The sequence below is a fragment of the Pseudophryne corroboree genome, chromosome 9, assembly GCF_028390025.1.
Source record: "Pseudophryne corroboree isolate aPseCor3 chromosome 9, aPseCor3.hap2, whole genome shotgun sequence".
In the NCBI taxonomy this organism is placed as follows: domain Eukaryota; kingdom Metazoa; phylum Chordata; class Amphibia; order Anura; family Myobatrachidae; genus Pseudophryne; species Pseudophryne corroboree.
Window position 1 is genome coordinate 197,407,623 of NC_086452.1, and position 21,020 is coordinate 197,428,642.

Genomic DNA, 21,020 nt, shown 5'->3' on the forward strand with positions numbered 1-21,020 from the left:
AGTCAGAATCCGTGTCGGTATCAGTGTCTGCTATTTGGGATAGTGGGTTCTTCTGAGACCTTGATGGTCTCGGCGACATAGGGACAGACACGGGTTCACTCCCTGACTGTTCCTTAGCCTCAGCTTTGTCTAATCTCTTGTGCAATAAGTTCACACTAGCACTTAAAACATTCCACATATCCACCCAGTCAGGTGTCAGCACCCCCGACGGAGACCTCACATTCATACGCTCCCCCTCCTCTCTAGGTGAGCCTTCTACCTCAGACATGTCGACACACGCGTACCGACACAACACACACACAGGGAACCTCTTATCTGAAGACAGTTTCCCCACCAGGCCCTTTGGAGAGACAGAGAGAGAGAGTATGCCAGCACACACCCCAGCGCTGTATGACCCAGGACAAAAACACAAATAATATTATGATTACCCAGATAGCGCTGTTAACATGTACAATATGCGCCAAATTTGTGCTCCCCCCCTCCTCTTTAAAACCCTCTGTCTACCGTGGTATAAGCAGGGGAGAGTCAGCGGTGCTGTGGAGAAAAAATGGCGCTGGTGAGTGCTGAGGGAGAAGCCCCGCCCCCTCGCCGGTGAGCTTCTGTCCCGCTGAAAATTTCAAAACTTGGCGGGGGCTCTTATATATGTACAGTGTACATATACTTATTTTTGCCAAAAGAGGTCTATATGCTGCCCGGGGCACCCCCCCCCCCCTGCACCCTTACAGTGACTGCCGCGTGTGAGGTGTATGGGAGCAATGGCGCACAGCTGCAGTGCTGTGCGTTACCTCAGTGAAGATCATGAAGTCTTCTGCCGCCTCTGAAGTCTTCTTTTCTTCTCATACTCACCTGGCTTCTATCTTCCGGCTCTGCGAGGGGAACGGCGGTGCGGCTCTGGGACGGACAGCGAGGGTGAGACCTGCGTACCAATCACTCTGAAGCTAATGGTGTCCAGTAGCCTAAGAAGCAGAGCCTTGAAACTCACAGAAGTAGGTCTGCTTCTCTCCCCTCAGTCCCTCGATGCAGGGAGTCTGTTGCCAGCAGGCTCCCTGAAAATAAAAAACCTAACAAATATACTTTCTGTCATGAAGCTCAGGAGAGCTCCCTGAAGTGCACCCATCTCCTCTGGGCACAGTATCAAACTGAGGTCTGGAGGAGGGGCATAGAGGGAGGAGCCAGTGCACACCCAGACCTAAAGTCTTTCTTAAAGTGCCCATGTCTCCTGCGGAGCTCGTCTATCCCCATGGTCCTTACGGAGTCCCCAGCATCCTCTAGGACGTTAGAGAAAAACAAAATGAAACATTTAACATACAAGTGGAACTGAACTGTGAGTGGAGAAATATCCCCTAAAAACGGATAGCAATGCCCAGATTCTCTGTTAGTATAGTCAATGATCCAGTGGTAAAATTTCTTAACTGCAGGGAAATACACCTAAGCATTTTACTGTCCTTTTCAGGTTTAGTCACTGTATAGTTAAAAGCTTAGTGGGTGCCACACTTAGCACAACATGGGGCAGATGTACAGTATTATCCTGAAGAAGGCATAAGGAAGTGATAAACCAGTGATAAGCGCAAGGTGATAAATGCACCAGCCTGCTGGGAGCGTGACCGTGACGTAATCACGCTCCCGCGTCAGGCGTGCCGAGGACCCTGGGCGGGTTGTGGCCGTGTCTCTCCTTGAGCAGTGCAGGTTGTTAGGGACATCACGAGTATTGAGGGGCAGGAGAGGTACGCGCTGCGCTCTCCTTCCCTAACACAGCAGAGGCAGTGGTGAGCAGGGGGCGGGGGGGTTGAGAGGCACCATGGCCTGATAAGTACATCACACCCAAAATCTTCTAAAGTGTGAAGCCACTCCCCAAATAATACCTAGAAAAAATGACCCACCCAATCACATAAACCAGAGGTTCTCAAATGCAGTCCTCGGGGCACCCCAATGGTCCAGGTTTTAATTATATCCATAGCTCAGCACAGATGGTTAAATCAAATTCACTGAGTAGCTAATTAAGCCAACTGTGGCTAAGCATGGATAAACTTAAAACCTGGAGCGTTGTGGTGCCTTGAGGACAGCGTTTGAGAACCTCTGACATAAACTATAGACATTAAATAACTGTAAAATAATTCTTCTAAAAGGGACCCCACTCGGCCTGCCAATCTCAAGCAGACAGTTTGGGAAAACGCTTGTGATTCCCAGGGAGTACCAGGGTTAATTATTTAGCATAGGTACATAATTCTTTTTTTTTTTTTTTTTTTTCCCCAATCTTAGGGGCTCATGAATCAACGAATTATAAAATCCGTTATGAATGATAAAACGCATTCTATTTGATAAATGGTGCTCCAGCCAATGGGCTTCTGTCATGTGTTCAGTTTCTAACTGTCATGTGTTCAGCTTCTGTCATGTGATCAGCTACTAACTCATGTATTTGAAAGATTACCATTGGGAGCTGATTAGCTGGAGCACCATTTATCATACGCAACCAGGTTCATCATTCACAACAAGTTTTATCACTTGTTGACTTGTTGATAAATGGACCCCTTATTATCTTGTTTGATGAATATATATATATATATATATATTTTTTTTAAAGCATGTGTGCTTATTTTTTGCTGTACAGAATTTTTGGACCATTGGAATGGCAAAAGTCCAGAGGTACCAGTCTTCTAAATGACCTAAGTCCCACCTTTGTAGTACAAGGCAGGTGACCTCTTGGAGTGGGTGCATGCTGTTTGATTTAGCCTTCCTTTAGTAGTAGTAGCAGCTCTGTGCTGACCAACTCTAGTGCTGTTTACACTATAATGGGAGGACCAGATTACATTTTGGCTTCCTTGTAGTTGTGAATGTGTTACATCTACATAAGGTTTGTATGTGACATATGTGTGTGTGTAGGTCTCCTGGCTGTCAAATGATAATTCCTTACTTTCCAATGTTTAAATGGCTGTAAAACTCAAACACTTTAGCGTTAGTTCTCACCCTCTTTAGTGTGGTATTACAGATGCCCAAGGTTGCATTATGTTTAAATATTGCAATAAATAAACCCATAATCATAATAAAATAACAGTGGTTTTGAACTCTGGGTAACGTCATTTACAATTAAAATATTATGTGGATAAGCATAATTACTGGAACTCGGACCTCTGGGAGCTTCTACCAGTTTCAGTTGATGTACAGTATCAAGCAGTGAAAAGAGTGGAGAAGTGTACCAGTGGAGAAGTTGCCCATAGCAAAGTCAGCTTGTATCTATCATTTTATAGAATGTACTTGTTTAATGCTACCTGGTAGCTGATTTGTTGCTGTGGCAACTTCTCCATACTTTTCACTGCTTAACACATCAACCCCTCTGTCCTTATCCCTGCCAAGCCCAAAACTCCAATGATTAATACCCGATATAACGTTCTTAACTGGGTTACACAGGGCCTTAAGGGGAGATGTATTAAACCCGCATGTAACGTGCAGGTATAGCACTTCCTGTTTTGCCTCTTTACTGATGTGAAGCATGAAGCAGTAGTATGAGATGTATAAACATCCCAGATGCTGAAGTGGGGGAGTAAAAACTCCTCCCTCCGGCGATCCCTGCTACAGCCCCACAGCGCATCAGCCTAGTGCTGCAGATGTCGGGATGGTCAGTGCTACTGACCGTTCATACAATGCCCTGCATAGCGGCTGCTAGCTTGTAGATAGCAGTGCCAATGTAGATGCCCCTGTCATTGAGCACACTTCTCCGCATTCATACATGGGGAAGCAGCAGTATCGGTGCACATAACGTGCACTGATACCACTTCTCCCCAATATCGGCCGTTCATACATCTACCCTATAGAAAGATGTCAACAATATATCCTACTTAACCTTATTATTAAACTTAAGCGTTGGATATAATGTAACTCAGTTACTGGATGAGTCCTTTCCCCTAGAATTCATTATTTATTAACAGTTCCTTAATTCCTTAAGACTAGGTAATGACAGATGGACAAAGGGGTAAGAGGGCCCTGCTCAAAGCTTATAATCTATATAAACTAATAATCATGCCCCTTGAAAGGAGTTTTATCTGTGGTTGACAATTCTTTTTAGAGACTCCCTTAACTGGCATGGTCAGATTTCATGCAACTGCGCCGTCCCACCCTGTCCCCCCGTTTTTGACAAGGAGATCCGTTCTGCACATGTGCATAATATAATGTTTAAACATTTGAAAAAATACTTTTTCAACTTTATTCAATAAAATACATTTTAAAAACTATCTTGTTAACGCTTTTGAATGGAAAAATCGTCAGTTAAGTGGTTAATTTGGATGTGGAAATTAGATTAGCACTGTACAGGTGTGCGGTCTGGGCGGTCAGATTTATTTACTGAAATGTGGACTTTCTCACAGAGACCCTCCCACATCAAATAATTTTACGTAACTGTCCCAAAGCTATTATACACATCATCACTTCATTAAATCTTACATTTTCTATCTGCTGTAGGGAAAATGGAGATTTCCGCATCATTTCTGGATTTCTCTTTTGGAAGTACCACAAATTAGTGGATCAGCCTCTGATTAAAGCGCTGGATTTAGGGCTGCTCCATGTATATCCCCCTTCATCTTATATTAAACTAGTAGTGGGGTGGATTTACTTGCAAATGGTGACCAATGTTTGACTCATTAAAAAGTGTTACATCTGTATTACGTATGTAGCACAACCTGCCTACAAGTTCCTTGAGGGTTGCTGGATACCTGGTAAATGTAAGGGCTTAATCTAAGATTCAGGGTTATATTCCAAAATGTATGGACAAAGCAGAAGGTCCTTCAGCCTATGGTACAATATGTCATGCTTTTGCCACTAATTTTAGGCTGCAAGTATCACTAACTGTTTGCAAATACTGACTGCTGCTCACATAAGTGTTTGTGGCTTTCTCTATAATAAGTCACAAAGAAAATACATTTTTAATTCACATTTTATTTTCAATTTAAAATTACTACAAGGATATCATGAATTCTAATGCTGTATTGTGCTTTATCTTTGTGGTTAAGCTTGTGTTTGAGTTACAACAAGGATTACTTTAAATTTTTCTTTTTATGGAGCAAAAAGTTCACTGTTACTGAGTTTTGTGTATTTTCAGTCTTTCAGTTTGTCAAGAAAGAAAATAGTCCACTACACCAGCTATGATCAAAGAAAAAGAGCCAATGCTGCTTTCCTGATTGGAGCTTATGCGGTGAGTGTTTATTAATGGGGAGACAGAGGGATTTGTAGTAAAGAAGAGGCAGCTTGCTGTCCGCAGTTTTTTCTCAACTGAGAAGCGACTGCCTTCTGTTACTAGCATGTGTGTCCACAGTACTAAGTTCCTGACCTGCTGCAGCTACTTCTCTGATCTGAGGGCTGTCTGTCTTTTGTCCCCTGCATGTGAGTGCACAGAGCTAAGTTCCCGACCTGCTGCAGCTACTTCTCTGATCTGAGACTTTGCTGCCTTCTGTCCCCTGAATGTGAGTGCGCACTGCTAAGTTCCTGACCTGCTGCAGCTACTTCTCTGATCTGAGGGGTGACTGTCTTCTGCATGTGAGTGCACAGAGCTAAGTTCCTGACCTGCTGCAGCTACTTCTGTGATCTGAGGGTGAGGGGTGACTGTCTTCTGTCTCCTGCATGTGAGTGCACAGAGCTCAGTTGCCGACCTGCTGCAGCTTCTTCTCTGATCTGAGACTCAGCTGCCTTCTGTCCCCTGAATGTGAGTGCGCATTGCTAAGTTCCTGACCTGCTGCAGCTACTTCTCTGATCTGAGGGCTGGCTGTCTTTTGTCCCCTGCATGTGAGTGCACAGTGCTAAGTTCCTGACCTGCTGCAGCTACTTCTCTGATCTAAGACTCGGCTGCCTTCTGTCCCCTGAATGTGAGTGCGCATTGCTAATTTCCTGACCTGCTCTAGCTACTTCTCTGATCTGAGAGGTGACTGTCTTCTGCATGTGAGTGCACAGAGCTAAATTCCTGACCTGCTGCAGCTACTTCTCTGATCTAAGACTCGGCTGCCTTCTGTCCCCTGAATGTGAGTGCGCATTGCTAAGTTCCTGACCTGCTCTAGCTACTTCTCTGATCTGAGGGTGAGGGGTGACTGTCTTCTGTCTTCTGCATGTGAGTACACAGAGCTCAGTTCCTGACCTGCTGCAGCTATTTCTCTGATCTGAGGGTGAGGATTGACTGTCTTCTCTCTCCTGCATGTGAGTGCACAGAGCTAAGTTCCCGACCTGCTGCAGCTACTTCTCTGATCTGAGACTCGGCTGCCTTCTGTCCCCTGCATGTGAGTGCACACTGCTAAGTTCCTGACCTTCCACAGCTACTTCTCTGATCTGATCCTCTCATTGTCTGGCAGGTTCTAATTCTGCCTTGTTAATATTTTAGGACAGGACAGAAATAAACAGAGCAGATCTCATATGTCAGGGTCCAGCTCAGCCTTTGTGAACTTCAGATGCCAGAAACTTTGCGGATTAAAAGCGTGTTATGTTCTGCTTGACTTGTATTGAAGAGCTTCTGCTATTGTAACAAGTTCTGACTACTATTCAAGCAATGACAAATTTGGCAAGAGAAACAACTGGAACTATCAGGAAACAGATTCTAAGTTATGAGCTGTGGATGAACAAGTTCTGTTATTTTTAATACCTGGAGTTTATAGATTGTGGTTCCAAGGAGTTGCCAGGCTAGTGCATGACTATTATATTTTAGAGGTTACATTACAGAAAATCAATCAATTCCTAGTAGTCAGGGAGTCTGTGACCTTTAAGGTGCATCTAGGCAAGTAAAAGTGCAGCTTGGCACAAATTTTATTGGTTTAACTAACAACTTTCCAAAAGCTTTCTTCATTAAATTTAGAGAGTGCCTTGGCAGGGGGTCAGCTGACCTGAGTTTCCACTTCCTGAGTAAGGTGTAACCTTGCCTTCTATCCAATCATTTCTTCCCTAACAGGTTTCGCCTGTGGTCAGGTGTAGAGTCTGGGCCCAATCCGATATTGAGGGGTAGATTTACTAAAGCTCCTGAAACAGAAGTTGTGGTATTTCCCATAGCAACCTATCAGATTCTGACTATCATTTTATGCAATAGATAAATGATAGGTTGCTATGGGCACCACCACAGCCTCTCTGTTTTAGAAGCTTTAGAAATCTACCCCTAAGACGTGACCAGCTGCCTTTGTGTGGGAATAACGTAAACAGTATACAGTGTTTCACTTCCACAGTCTAAATCACTTACACGAATGTATAATACAAATGTGTGAGTTATTTTGATGTAAATATAAGAAAGGCAACCAAATGGTCTATCATTTCTTATAGCATGATATAAAAAAAAAGCAGTGTTGCAAAATACTTATTACACATTGAGGAATAAATGTGGATTACAAATTGATGTACAATTATATTAAAATGCTGATAAAGGTATTAACAATAGTTTTTAAAAAAATATGTTCCAGTTACTCAGCTTTATAAAAGTGTTGCCAAATTCTTGTGCATTATTTCAATATAAAATTACTTTACCAGAAAGACTGAAGGGTCAGTCATCAGCCTGGAAAATGGTTCCCCTCAGTGCACTTCATTTTGTGCATGGGTACTTGCTCACATGTCTCTGCCCTGGATAACGTGCTGTGCTTACTTCTTTGACATTTCAGGTTCAGGTCAAAATGCGCAGAAGAGAAAGAGCGGAAATGCTTTAGTTCACTTTCATTAAAATGTAAAATGCATTTGTATACACTAGGGTTAGCCATAGAACTGTTCGTGTGCCTTGAGGACTGTGGTTGGAACCCCTGGTGTAGACTATTAAGTAGCCACAAGAATAAATATATTCTTTACACCTCATTTTTGCGTGTGCACCCCTACATCCAGCTCCTTGTTGGCCTGCTGTATTATTGCATTATATTATGAATATGCGCAAAAGCAGACGCTTGGAATGCCCAGTGGGACCTCAATTATTCCAGTTTGTCAGTGTGTTTTATTGCTCATTTGATTTATTTTTTTTATGTTTGCCGTTGGTCAGCGGTTTCAGAGGTTTTATGGACAAAACAATCCCATTAAGTTATTGGTTCTCAAACTCAGTCCTCGGGACCCCACACTGTTCATGGTTTCCAGCTCACCTAGCAGGTGCACAGGTGTTTAAAGTACATTACTTACTTTTAAAAGATCCAAAGGTGGAGCTAATTATTTCACTTGCGATTCTGTGAAGAGGCCTGGAAAACGTGAACTGTCTGGGGTCCTGAGGAGAGACTCTGGGGCAGATGTATTAACCTGGAGAAGGGATTAAGGGGTCTATTTACTAAGCCTTGGATGGATATAAAGTCGCTGGAGGTAAAGTACCAGCCAATCGGCTCCTAACTGCTATGTCTCAGGCTGTGTTTGAAAAATGACAGTTAGGAGCTGATTGGCTGGTACTTTATCTCCAGCGACTTTATCTCCATCCATAGCTTAGTAAATAGACCCCAAAGAAGTGATAAAGCAGTGATAAGTGCAAGGTGATAACGCAGAAGCCAGTCAGCTCCAAATTGTAATTTTTCAAATCCGTAATGACTGGCTGGTGCGTTATCACCTTGTTCTTATAACTTCTTTATCACCTCTTTATCCCTTCTCCAGGTTAATACATCTGCCCCAGGGTTTGAGAACCTGTGAGTTAGGTTAATGCCTTATTAAAAATGTTATGTTATCAAAAGCTTTCATATATATTTATAAATATTTGTTAGGTTTCTTATTACTAATATGTTGTGATCTTTAGTGCACTGCACTTTGGAGAGATTATGCTGAGCTTTTTGTTTATGTTGTGATAAAAAGAAACCCTGCTCACTGTTTTGCAAATTTGATACTGTTACCTGCTCACTCAATGAATCACTGCTCTTCTGCTGCTCAGTCAGGGCTGCCTGTCAGTACAGTCCTTTACAATGCTAGTGGGGTCAGTTACAGTATTACTGAATAATTAATGTTAATGTGCTCCCTTCTGTCTTGGATATAGGTGATTTATTTGAAGAATATTCCAGAAGAGGCATACAGAGCACTCCTAAGTGGTTCAAGTCCACAATACCTTCCTTTTAGGTAAGAAGTCCTGGTGAGGACCCTGTACAGCAGGGCTGGCCAAACCAGTCCTCGAGATCTACCAACAGTACACATTTTCCAGACCACCTAGCTGGTGCACAGGTGTAGTCATTACTAATTAAGATGTGCTGCATTCATTCCTAACTGACAATTCTACAGATCTCCAGGAGGCCTGGAAAACATGAACTGTTGGTAGATCTTGAGGACCGTTTGGCCAGCCCTGCTGTACAGCATATTTTGCGTCCACAGCCGCAACTATCATCATTAGTATCAACAGTTACACCTGCCCTGTGCTGGGTATAAGAGATCCATCAGAAACAGACTTATTTTCTCCGAACGCACTGATTGCCCCCACCCCACCCCAAATCTCCACCCCAGATCCACCTCGACATGCTCCCATGCGCAGTATGCACATGTCCACTAGATGCATCCACTTTTCAGAAGCAGGCCCAAGACTGTGTAAAATAGAGACAATGAATTTCACACTAGGTTGTGGTGAGTTGCTCCTCATTATGTGAATACATTTTCAACCTGTAAGTGCTTGGATATGACAGGTAGATACCACAGGTAATACTTGCTGATCACAGCTTTGCACACAGAGTTTTTCCACAAGAGATATCACTATGGGGTTGATTCAATTGACTGCAAAGTTAATAACGCAGGGAAGGTCCCAGTGCTATTGAATTCAGCAAGCTGCTTTGTCTGAGAATGCCCGTACTCGTGCCTTAAACAGGGTGTTAAGGCGCGAGAACGGGCACTCTCCGACATAAGTGCTCCGCTGCGATGCAGTTAGCACCACGCAAGGGAACACAACAGCATAGCGCCACTTGTTTTTTTTTTCATTTCTAAATACACTAGTTGGCCAAAGCAGCACACTGAATTGAATAGCGCCGGGACCACCTTCCTGGACTATTCACTTTGCAATCAATTGAATTGAACCGTAAGACTTAACTGTTCATCTCTACAAATCCAGCAGCACATTGACAACTTGTTCACTCTTGTTATACACATTTCTCTGACGTCCTAGTGGATGCTGGGAACTCCGAAAGGACCATGGGGAATAGCGGCTCCGCAGGAGACTGGGCACAAAAGTAAAAGCTTTAGGACTAGCTGGTGTGCACTGGCTCCTCCCCCTATGACCCCCCTCCAAGCCTCAGTTAGATTTTTGTGCACCGAACGAGAAGGGTGCAATCTAGGTGGCTCTCCTGAGCTGCTTAGAGTAAAAGTTTAAATTAGGTTTTTTATTTTCAGTGAGTCCTGCTGGCAACAGGCTCACTGCATCGAGGGACTAAGGGGAGAAGAAGCGAACTCACCTGCGTGCAGAGTGGATTGGGCTTCTTAGGCTACTGGACATTAGCTCCAGAGGGACGATCACAGGCCCAGCCATGGATGGGTCCCAGAGCCGCGCCGCCGTCCCCCTTACAGAGCCAGAAAAGCAGAAGAGGTCCGGAAAATCGGCGGCAGAAGACGTCCTGTCTTCAATAAGGTAGCGCACAGCACCGCAGCTGTGCGCCATTGCTCTCAGCACACTTCACACTCCGGTCACTGAGGGTGCAGGGCGCTGGGGGGGGCGCCCTGAGACGCAATAAAAATACCTTAGATGGCAAAAAATACATCACATATAGCTCCTGGGCTATATGGATGCATTTAACCCCTGCCAGAATACATAGAAAAACGGGAGATAAGGCCGCCGATAAGGGGGCGGAGCCTATCTCCTCAGCACACTGGCGCCATTTTCCCTCACAGCTCCGTTGGAGGGAAGCTCCCTGGCTCTCCCCTGCAGTCACTACACTACAGAAAGGGTTAAAAAAGAGAGGGGGGCACTAATTACGCGCAGTATTAAAGATACAGCAGCTATAAGGGGAAAAACACTTATATAAGGTTATCCCTGTATATGTATAGCGCTCTGGTGTGTGCTGGCAAACTCTCCCTCTGTCTCCCCAAAGGGCTAGTGGGGTCCTGTCCTCTATCAGAGCATTCCCTGTGTGTGTGCTATATGTCGGTACGTTTGTGTCGACATGTATGAGGAGAAAAATGATGTGGAGACGGAGCAGATTGCCTGTAATAGTGATGTCACCCCCTAGGGGGTCGACACCTGAGTGGATGAACTGTTGGAAGAATTACGTGACAGTGTCAGCTCTGTATAAAAGACAGTGGTTGACATGAGACAGCCGGCTACTCAGCTTGTGACTGTCCAGACGTCTCATAGGCCGTCAGGGGCTCTAAAGCGCCCGTTACCTCAGATGGCAGATATAGACGCCGACACGGATACTGACTCCAGTGTCGACGGTGAAGAGACAAATGTGACTTCCAGTAGGGCCACACGTTACATGATTGAGGCAATGAAAAATGTTTTATACATTTCTGATAATACGAGTACCACCAAAAAGGGGTATTATGTTCGGTGAGGAAAAACTACCTGTAGTTTTCCTAAATCTGAGAAATTAAATGAGGTGTGTGATGATGCGTGGGTTTCCCCCGATAACAACTGATAATTTAAAAAATGTTATTGGCATTATATCCTTTCCCGCCAGAGGTTAGGGTGCGTTGGGAAACACCCCCTAGGGTGGATAAAGCGCTCACACGCTTGTAAGAGCTCTACCCTCTCCTGAGATGGCCGCCCTTAAGGATCCTGCTGATAGAAAGCAGGAGGGTATCCTAAAATGTATTTACACACATACTGGTGTTATACTGCGACCAGCAATCGCCTCAGCCTGGATGTGCAGTGCTGGGTTGGCGTGGTCGGATTCCCTGACTGAAAATATTGATACCCTAGATAGGGACAGTATATTTTTGCCTATAGAGCATTTAAAAGATGCATTTCTATATATGCGTGATGCACAGCGGAATATTTGCCGACTGGCATGAAGTCTAAGTGCGTTGTCCATTTCTACCAGTAGAGGGTTATGGACACGACAGTGGTCAGGTGATGCGGATTTCAAACGGCATTTGGAAGTATTGCCTTATTAAGGGGAGGAGTTATTTGGGGTCGGTCTTTCAGACCTGGTGGCCACGGCAACAGCTGGGAAATCCACGTTTGTACCCCAGGTCGCCTCTCAACATGAGAAGACGCCGTATTATCAGGCGCAGTCTTTTCATGGACAAGCGGGCAAAAGGTTCCTCATTTCTGCCCCGTGACAGAGGGAGAGGAAAAAGGCTGCAGAAATCAGCCAGTTCCCAGGAACAGAAACCCTCTCCCGCCTCTGCCAAGCCCTCAGTATGACGCTGGGGCTTTACAAGCAGAATCAGGCACGGTGGGGGGCCAGTCTCAATGAATTTCAGCGCGCAGTGGGCTCACTTGCAAGTAGACCCCTGGATCCTTCAGGTGATATCTCAGGGGTACAAATTGGAATTCGAGAGGTCTCCCCCTCGCCGTTTCCTAAAGTCGGCTTTACCGAGGTCTCCTTCTGACAGGGAGACAGTTTTGGAAGCCATTCACAAGCTGTATTCACAGCAGGTGATAATCAAGGTACCCCTCCTGCAACAGGGAACGGGGTATTATTCCACACTGTTGTGGTACCGAAGCCGGACGGGCTCGGTGAGACCGATTCTAAATCTAAAATCTTTGAACACTTACATACAGAGGTTCAAATTCAAGATTGAGTCACTCAGAGCAGTGATTGCGAACCTGGAAGAAGTGGACTACATGATGTCTCGGGACATCAAGGATGCTTACCTTCATGTCCAAATTTACCCTTCTCACCAAGGGTACCTCAGGTTTATGGTACAGAACTGTCACTATCAGTTCAGACGCTGCCGTATGGATGGTCCACGGCACCCCGGGTCTTTACCAAGGTAATGGCCGAAATGATGATATTCCTTCGAAGGAAGGGAATTTTAGTTATCCCTTACTTGGACGATTCCCTGATAAGGGTAAGATCCAGGGAACAGTTGGAGGTCGGTGTAGCACTATCTCAGGTAGTGTTGCGGCAGCACGATTGGATTCTCAATATTCCAAAATCGCAGCTGGTTCCGACGACTCGTCTTCTGTTCCTAGGGATGATCCTGGACACAGTCCAGAAAAAGGTGTTTCTCCCGGAGGAGAAAGCCAGGGAGTTATCCGAGCTAGTCAGGAACCTCCTAAAACCGAGCCAAGTCTCAGTGCATCAATGCACAAGGATTCTGGGTAAAATGGTGGCTTCCTACGAAGCAATCCCATTCGGCAGATTCCACGCAAGAACTTTCCAGTGGGACCTGCTGGACAAATGGTCCGGGTCGCATCCTCAGATGCATCAGCGGATAACCCTGTCACCAAGAACAAGGGTGTCCCTCCTGTGGTGGTTGCAGAGTGCTCATCTTCTAGAGGGCCGCAGATTCGGCATTCAGGACTGGGTCCTGGTGACCACGGATGCCAGCCTGCGAGGCTGGGGAGCAGTCACACAGGGAAGGAATTTCCAGGGCTTATGGTCAAGCCTGGAGACATCACTTCACATAAATATCCTGAAGCTAAGGGCCATTTACAATGCTCTAAGCTTAGCAAGACCTCTGCTTCAAGGTCAGCCGGTGTTGATCCAGTAGGACAACATCACTGAAGTCACCCACGTAAACAGACAGGGTGGCACAAGAAGCAGGAGAGCAATGGCAGAAGCTGCAAGGATTCTTCGCTGGGCGGAAAATCATATGATAGCACTGTCAGCAATTCCGGGAGTGGACAACTGGGAAGCAGACTTCCTCAGCAGACACGACCTCCACCCGGGAGAGTGGGGACTTCACCCAGAAGTCTTCCACATGATTATAAACCGTTGGGAAAAACTCGACAGGTATTGCGCCAGGTCAAGGGACCCTCAGGCAATAGCTGTAGACGCTCTGGTAACACCGTGGGTGTACCAGTCAGTGTATGTGTTCCCTCATCTGCCTCTCATACCCAAGGTACTGAGATTGATAAGATGGAGAGGAGTAAGCACTATATTCGTGGCTCCGGATTGGCCAAGAAGGACTTGGTAACCGGAACTTCAAAAGATGCTCACGGAGGATCCGTGGCCTCTACCTCTAAGAAGGGACCTGCTTCAGCAAGGACCCTGTCTGTTCCAAGACTTACCGCGACTGCGTTTGACGGCATGGCGGTTGAACGCCGGATCCTGAAGGAAAAAAGGCATTCCGGATGAGGTCATCCCTATCCTGATCAAAGCCAGGAAGGATGTAACCGCAAAACATTATCACCGCATTTGGCAAAAATATGTTGCGTGGTGCGAGGCCAGTAAGGCCCGACGGAGGAAATTCAACTGGGTCGATTCCTACATTTCCTGCAAACAGGAGTGTCTATGGGCCTGAAATTGGGGTCCATTAAGGTTCAAATTTCGGCCCTGTCAATTTTCTTCCAAAAAGAACTAGCTTCAGTCCCTGAAGTTCAGACGTTGTAAAAGGGGTACTGCATATACAGCCTCCTTTTGTGCCTCCAGTGGCACCTTGGGATCTCAATGTAGTTTTTGGGTTCCAAAAAGTCACATTGGTTTGAACCACTTAAATCTGTGGAGTTAAAATATCTCACATGGAAAGTGGTCATGCTGTTGGCCCTGGCCTGGGCCAGGCGCGTGTCAGAATTGGCGGCTTTATCCTGTAAAAGCCCTTATCTGATTTTCCATTCGGACAGGGAGGAATTGAGGACTCGTCCTCAGTTTCTCCCTAAGGTGGTTTCAGCGTTTCACCTGAACCAACCTTTTGTGGTGCCTGCGGCTACTAGGGACTTGGAGGACTCCAAGTTTGCTAGACGTTGTCAGGGCCCTGAAAACATATGTTTCCAGGACGGCTTGAGTCAGAAAATCTGACTCGCTGTTTATCCTGTATGCACCCAACAAGCTGGGTGCTCCTGCTTCTAAGCAGGCTATTGCTCGTTGGATTTGTCGTACAATTCAGCTTGCACATTCTGTGGCAGGCCTGCCACAGCCAAAAATCTGTAATGCCCACTCCACAAGGAAGATGGGCTCATCTTGGGCGGCTGCCCGAGGGGTCTCGGCTTTACAACTTTGCCGAGCAGCTACTTGGTCAGGAGCAAATACGTTTGTAAAATTCTACAAAATTGATACCCTGGCTGAGGAGGACCTGGAGTTCTCTCAATTGGTGCTGCAGAGTCATCCGCACTCTCCCGCCCGTTTGGGAGCTTTGGTATAATCCCCATGGTCCTTTCGGAGTTCCCAGCATCCACTAGGACGTCAGAGAAAATAAGAATTTACTTACCGATAATTCTATTTCTCATAGTCCGTAGTGGATGCTGGGCGCCCATCCCAAGTGCGGATTGTCTGCAATACTTGTACATAGTTACAAAAATCGGGTTATTATTGTTGTGAGCCATCTTTTCAGAGGCTCCTCTGTTATCATGCTGTTAACTGGGTTCAGATCACAGGTTGTACGGTGTGATTGGTGTGGCTGGTATGAGTCTTACCCGGGATTCAAAATCCTTCCTTATTGTGTACGCTCGTCCGGGCACAGTATCCTAACTGAGGCTTGGAGGGGGGTCATAGGGGGAGGAGCCAGTGCACACCAGCTAGTCCTAAAGCTTTTACTTTTGTGCCCAGTCTCCTGCGGAGCCGCTATTCCCCATGGTCCTTTCGGAGTTCCCAGCATCCACTACGGACTATGAGAAATAGAATTATCGGTAAGTAAATTCTTATTTTTCCTTCTAACGTATAAAATCCCTGTATATAAGGTTTTATATTCTTGTGTAAATAATGTTATGGAAATGAGAAATGTATGAGTTTGCTTAGCGCTCTAATGCAACATGTAATTTCATCTTTCTATGTAAATATACACCAGATATGATGATACCACACTGTTTATGTGTATTTTTTTCTTTCTTTTTTCTTTAAATCTGTTTCACGTTATATGTCACCTTTTTGATATATAATTCTATTTGATATTGCAACATGTATTAAAATGAACTCTGTGTCCCATTACAGGAATTATATTTATCTCCCTGCTTATAATGCCAGCTGCCCAACTTTCAGAGAGAAAGGACAAGACACATTCAGTGGGCATTTTTTTAGATACAGTGGGGTATATTTACAAAGATTCGTGTTTTGGCCGTTTTGAAGCTGGTACTTGGAGAACCACAAGTACCAGCATGCGGTGGAAAACCGGGCCCGCTGGTACCTGTAGTACTACTTCTAAAAAAATACCCCCCAAAAAAACAGGACACACACACCGTGAAAGTATAAGTTTATTTCATACATGCACACCTCCATACATACATACTTACCTATGTTCCCACGAGGCTCGGTCCTCTTCTCCATGTAGAATCCTTGGGGTACCTGTGAAAAAAATTATACTCACATAATCCAGTGTAGAATCAGACCTTTGTATAATCCACGTACTTGGCAAAATAATAAAACGGAAACCCGACCACGCTGTTTACATATGGGACCCCTTTCCCCAACTGCCAGGATCCCCCCTGACTCCTGTCAAAGAGGGTCCCTTCAGATGTAGCGCTCCCTGATTGGCTGAAGGGACCCTCTTTGACAGGAGTCAGGGGGGGTCCTGGCAGTCGGGGAAAGGGGTCCCATGTGTAAACATGGGACCCCTTTCAGTGCGTGGTCGGGTTCCGTTTTATTATTTTGCCAAGTACGTGGATTATACAAAGGTCTGGTTCTACACTGGATTATGTGAGTGAGTATAATTTTTTTCACAGGTACCCCAAGGATTCTACATGGAGAAGAGGACCGAGCCTCGTGGGAACATAGGTAAGTGTGTGTGTATGGAGGTGTGCATGTATGTAATAAACTTATACTTTCACGGTGTGTGTGTTCTGTTTTTTGGGGGGTATTTTTTTAGTAGTGGTACTACAGGTACCAGCGGGCCCGGTTTTCCACCGCATGATGGTACTTGTGGTTCTCCAAGTACCAGCTTTCGGGGGAGGCTTGCTGGGACTTGTAGTACTGCTACTAAAAACAATATTCACATTTTTTCAAAAGGCCATCAGCCCCCCATCCGCCGCCCTTGGATGGGGTGGACAGCCTCGGGCTTCACCCCTGGCCCTTGGGTGGCTGGTGGGGGGGGACCCCTTGATTTAAGGGGTTCCCACTCCTCCAGGGTACCTCGGCCAGAGGTGACTAGTTGGGTATGTAATGCCAGGGCCGCAGGGACCAGTATAAAAGTGTCCCCCGGCTGTGGCATTATGTACCTGGCTAGTGGAGCCCGGTGCTGGTTTCAAAAATACGGGGGACCCCTTCGCTTTGTCCCCCATATTTTTGGTACCAGGACCAGGCGCAGGGCCCGGTGCTGGTTGATTAAATATGGGGGAACCCCTGTCATTTTCCCCCCCATATTTTTTCAACCAGGTCCGGCTCAAAGAGCCAGAGGCTGGTTATGCTTAGGAGGGGGGACCCCACAATTTTTTTTTTCCAGTTTTTACACTAAACAGACCCTTTCCCATAGATAACCATGCACAGATCTCACTGATCCGTGCATGGTTATCCAAACTCGACTGGAAAAAGCAGGTCTATTTTATTGCTGCTTTTTTTAACGAATCGAAAAAAAACAGACCCGCACTTGAGCACTCAGAAACTAACACCCAAATACGTATGAATAGTGAATGCCCGTATTGTATGAAATAACAGCCGTGTTTGACCGATGGTCTATTCATTCGTATTTTGGAACTTTGCAAATCAAACCATTACGAATAGTCCAAACACTGCCGAGATTGGTGCTTAGTGAATTCCCGGATTGGGACTTAGAAAAAAAAACACAAATCGGACACACTCGAATTCTTAGTAAATATTGGCCAGTGTGTGTATGTGTGCATATGTTATATATATATATATATATATATATATATATATATATATGGAGGTTTAGTATGACTGTGGAATACCTACAATCAAAATCCCGACGGTCAAAATCCCAACAACAATTAACCCACAGTCAAAATCATGACATGGTCAAAATCCCGACATTTATAATACAGACAAGGTCAAAATACCAACATTTGAAATGTTGACAGGTCAAGAAGTCGACACAATTTTTTCATTGTTCTTTTTGTGTGTATGTCGACATAGGTCGACATGGACACCATAAACGTGTACCACGTGCGTCCCCTCGCTGCGCTCGCTATGCTTCGGGCACGGTGCCTCGCTTCGCTTGACACACTATTATATTCCACCTCCAGATCCACTGGGATGGTAAAGTATGATCAAGTTGGTTTCAATGAAAAAAATCATGAAAAACGCATGTTGACTTTTTGACCTGTTGACATTTTAAATGTCGGTATTTTGACCGTGTCGGTATTTCTCTTACGTCCTAGAGGTTGCTGGGGTCCATATTAGTACCATGGGGTATAGACGGGTCTACCAGGAGCCATGGGCACTTTAAGACTTTAATAGTGTGGGCTGGCTCCTCCATCTATGCCCCTCCTACCAGGCCCAGTTTAGAAAGTGTGCCCGGAGGAGCCGGTCACTGCTAGGGGAGCTCCTAGAGCTTCTTTGTTTTTTTTAAGTGAAATAGGCACATGGAGGCTGCTGGCAACAGCCTCCCTGCTTCGTGGGACTTAGGGGGGGGAGTAGTGTCCAACCCTCAGAGGTTAATGGTCACTATCGCTGCTGACAGGACACTGGGCTTCTGAGGGTGTTGATCGTTAGCCCCTGAGGCGACCGCTCACTCACGCAGCATGCCGCCACCCCCTAACAGAGCCAGAAGATCGCGTTGGTGAGTGTGTCACCGGTGACCCGACAAGCGGGGAGTATATGGCGGCAACAGGGTGGGAGCGCAGTACTGACACTGCGCTCCGGAGGCTCAGCAGTACACATGTGCGACGCTGTGAGGGGCGCCCTGGGCCAGCGCATTACCCTTCCAACTGGTCACTACTACTATCAGGGACATCAGTACTACTGTTAGCCACTTATACCTCAGGCCAGTATAATCATACGAAGTGCGGGAAGACGCTCCATGTTTGGCTTCTTCTCAGAGCGGACCCAGCAGCTCACCAGCGCCATTTTCTCCATGTAGATCCACACTCTGAGACGCTGACAGGGAGCGCTGACCCTCCACGACTGCAGCTATCCTGTGCGGTACCAAGGGGGTTGCAGAAAGAATGTAGTATTTTTTCTCAGCCTTCCGAAGCCGAGCCCCAGTGGGTAGCTTCTATTAAGGGAATGATATCCCAGATTTCTACTAGGATTGCGCATTATGAGACTTAATCACAGATTTGAAAACAATTTGTGGAGGTTTTGTCTGGTTTTGTCCCTGCTACCTCAAAATCTCTTGGTGTATCCAAGAAACGTGCGCTTGCTCAGATTATGCCGGCCGACACGGTCACTGACTCTGACACGGCAGAGGGTGATGCGGAAATGGGGGGGGGGGGGGGGTGAGGCTTCCCTGGCAAGAGGGGTACAACTCATGATTGAGGCTATTAGGGATGTGTTACACATTACTGACAAACATTTGAAAAATCCTGGGAGAATCCAGAGAAAAAATTCCAGATTCCAAAGAGGGTTCTTGTGGCTTTTCCTTTCCCTGAGGATGATAGGAAAAAGTGGTAAAACCAGCCTATAGTAGACACTTCTGTATCTAGACTGTCTAAAAAGGTGGTTTACCTGTCCCGGGGTCTACCGCTTTGAAGGAACCGGCAGACCGCAAGATTGAAACTACGCTCAAATCCATATACACTGCTTCAGGAGTGGCGTTAAGACCCACTATTGTCTGTGCATGGATTTCTAAAGCCATAGTAAAGTGGTCAGGCACATTACTAGAGTAATTAGATTCTATGGATAGAAGTGACATTGAATTGTTTTTACGTAACATACAGGATTCTGCGGGTTTCATGGTGGAGGCCATGAAGGACCTGGGTAATTTGTCTGCAAGGACGTCGTCCATGGCTGTATCAGCACGCAGGTGACTCTGGCTACGCCAATGGTCTGCAGATGCGGAATACAGGAGAAGTGTGGAGAACCTACCCTTCACAGGTCAGGCTCTATTTGGGGAAACATTGGATGCGTGGATCTCCACGGCAGCCGCGGGTAAGTCAACATTTCTTCCCTCAGCCTCTCAGACGGTGAAGAAACCTTTTTCTTCGTCCTCTGTGCAGTCATTTCGGTCTGCAAAAGCTAAAAAGTCCAAGACTCCTACCACTTTCTTCAGAGGTGGGCGAGCAAAATCTAAAAAACTGGCACCGGCAGGTTCCCAAGACTAGAATCCTGCCTCTGTGTCCTCAAAATCCTCAGCATGACGGTGGACCTCCCTGCCTGTAGAACGTGCAGGTGGGAGCGAGGCTCAGACGTTTCAATCACGTCTGGTGTCGTCCGGTCTGGATCCCTGGGTACAGGATATTGTGTCCCAGGGGTACAAACTGGAGTTTCAAGAGCTCCCACCCTACAGGTTCTTCAAATCAGGCCTGCCAGCTTTGCTGACAGAAAGGGCTATCCTTCAGGAAGCCATCACAAATTGGAAAGGTCAGATGTAATTGTTCCAGTTCCACCTCATCTGGTAAACCAGGGTTACTATTCAAACCTGTTTGTGGTATTGAAACTGGATGGTTCGGTCACGCCAATTTTGAACCTGAAGTCGCTAAACCCTTATCTGAGGGAATTCAAGTTCAAAATGGAGTCTCTGAGAGTGGTGATCTCAGGGCTGGATGAGGGAGAGTTTCTGGTGTCCTTGGACATCAAGGATGCGTACCTCAACATTCCGATTTGGCCGCCACATCAGGCTTATCTCAGATTTGCGCTGTTGGACTGTCACTATCAGTTCCAGGCACTGCCATTCGGCCTCTCCACAGCACCGAGGGTGTTCACCAAGGTAATGGCAGAGATGATGATTCTCCTCCGCAGGCAGGGGTGAATGTAATTCCTTTTCTTGGCGATCTGCTGATAAAGGTATCTTCCAGGGAAAGGTTATTGCAGTCCACTGCTCTCACGACTCGACTGCTCAGGGAACATGGATGGATCCTGAATCTTCCAAAATCACATTTGGAGCAGACAAGGAGATTGTCTTTCCTGGGGATGATCCTTTGACACGGAAGTGCAGAGGGTATTTCTACCAGTGGAAAAGACGTTGGTGATCCAAGCTATGGTCCGGGA

General features: G+C 46.0%; 1 protein-coding gene across 3 annotated transcripts in view; it reads left to right on the forward strand.

Annotated features, from left to right (window-relative positions):
• Positions 1–21,020, forward strand: part of CDC14A (cell division cycle 14A) — a 285,279-nt gene that overhangs the window by 130,247 nt on the left and 134,012 nt on the right. For all 3 annotated transcript variants that reach the window (XM_063940077.1, XM_063940075.1, XM_063940076.1), the window contains 2 exons: positions 5,090–5,182; positions 8,939–9,018. In XM_063940077.1, the coding sequence (XP_063796147.1) occupies positions 5,090–5,182; positions 8,939–9,018 (173 nt within the window). The remainder of the gene's footprint in view (positions 1–5,089; positions 5,183–8,938; positions 9,019–21,020) is intronic.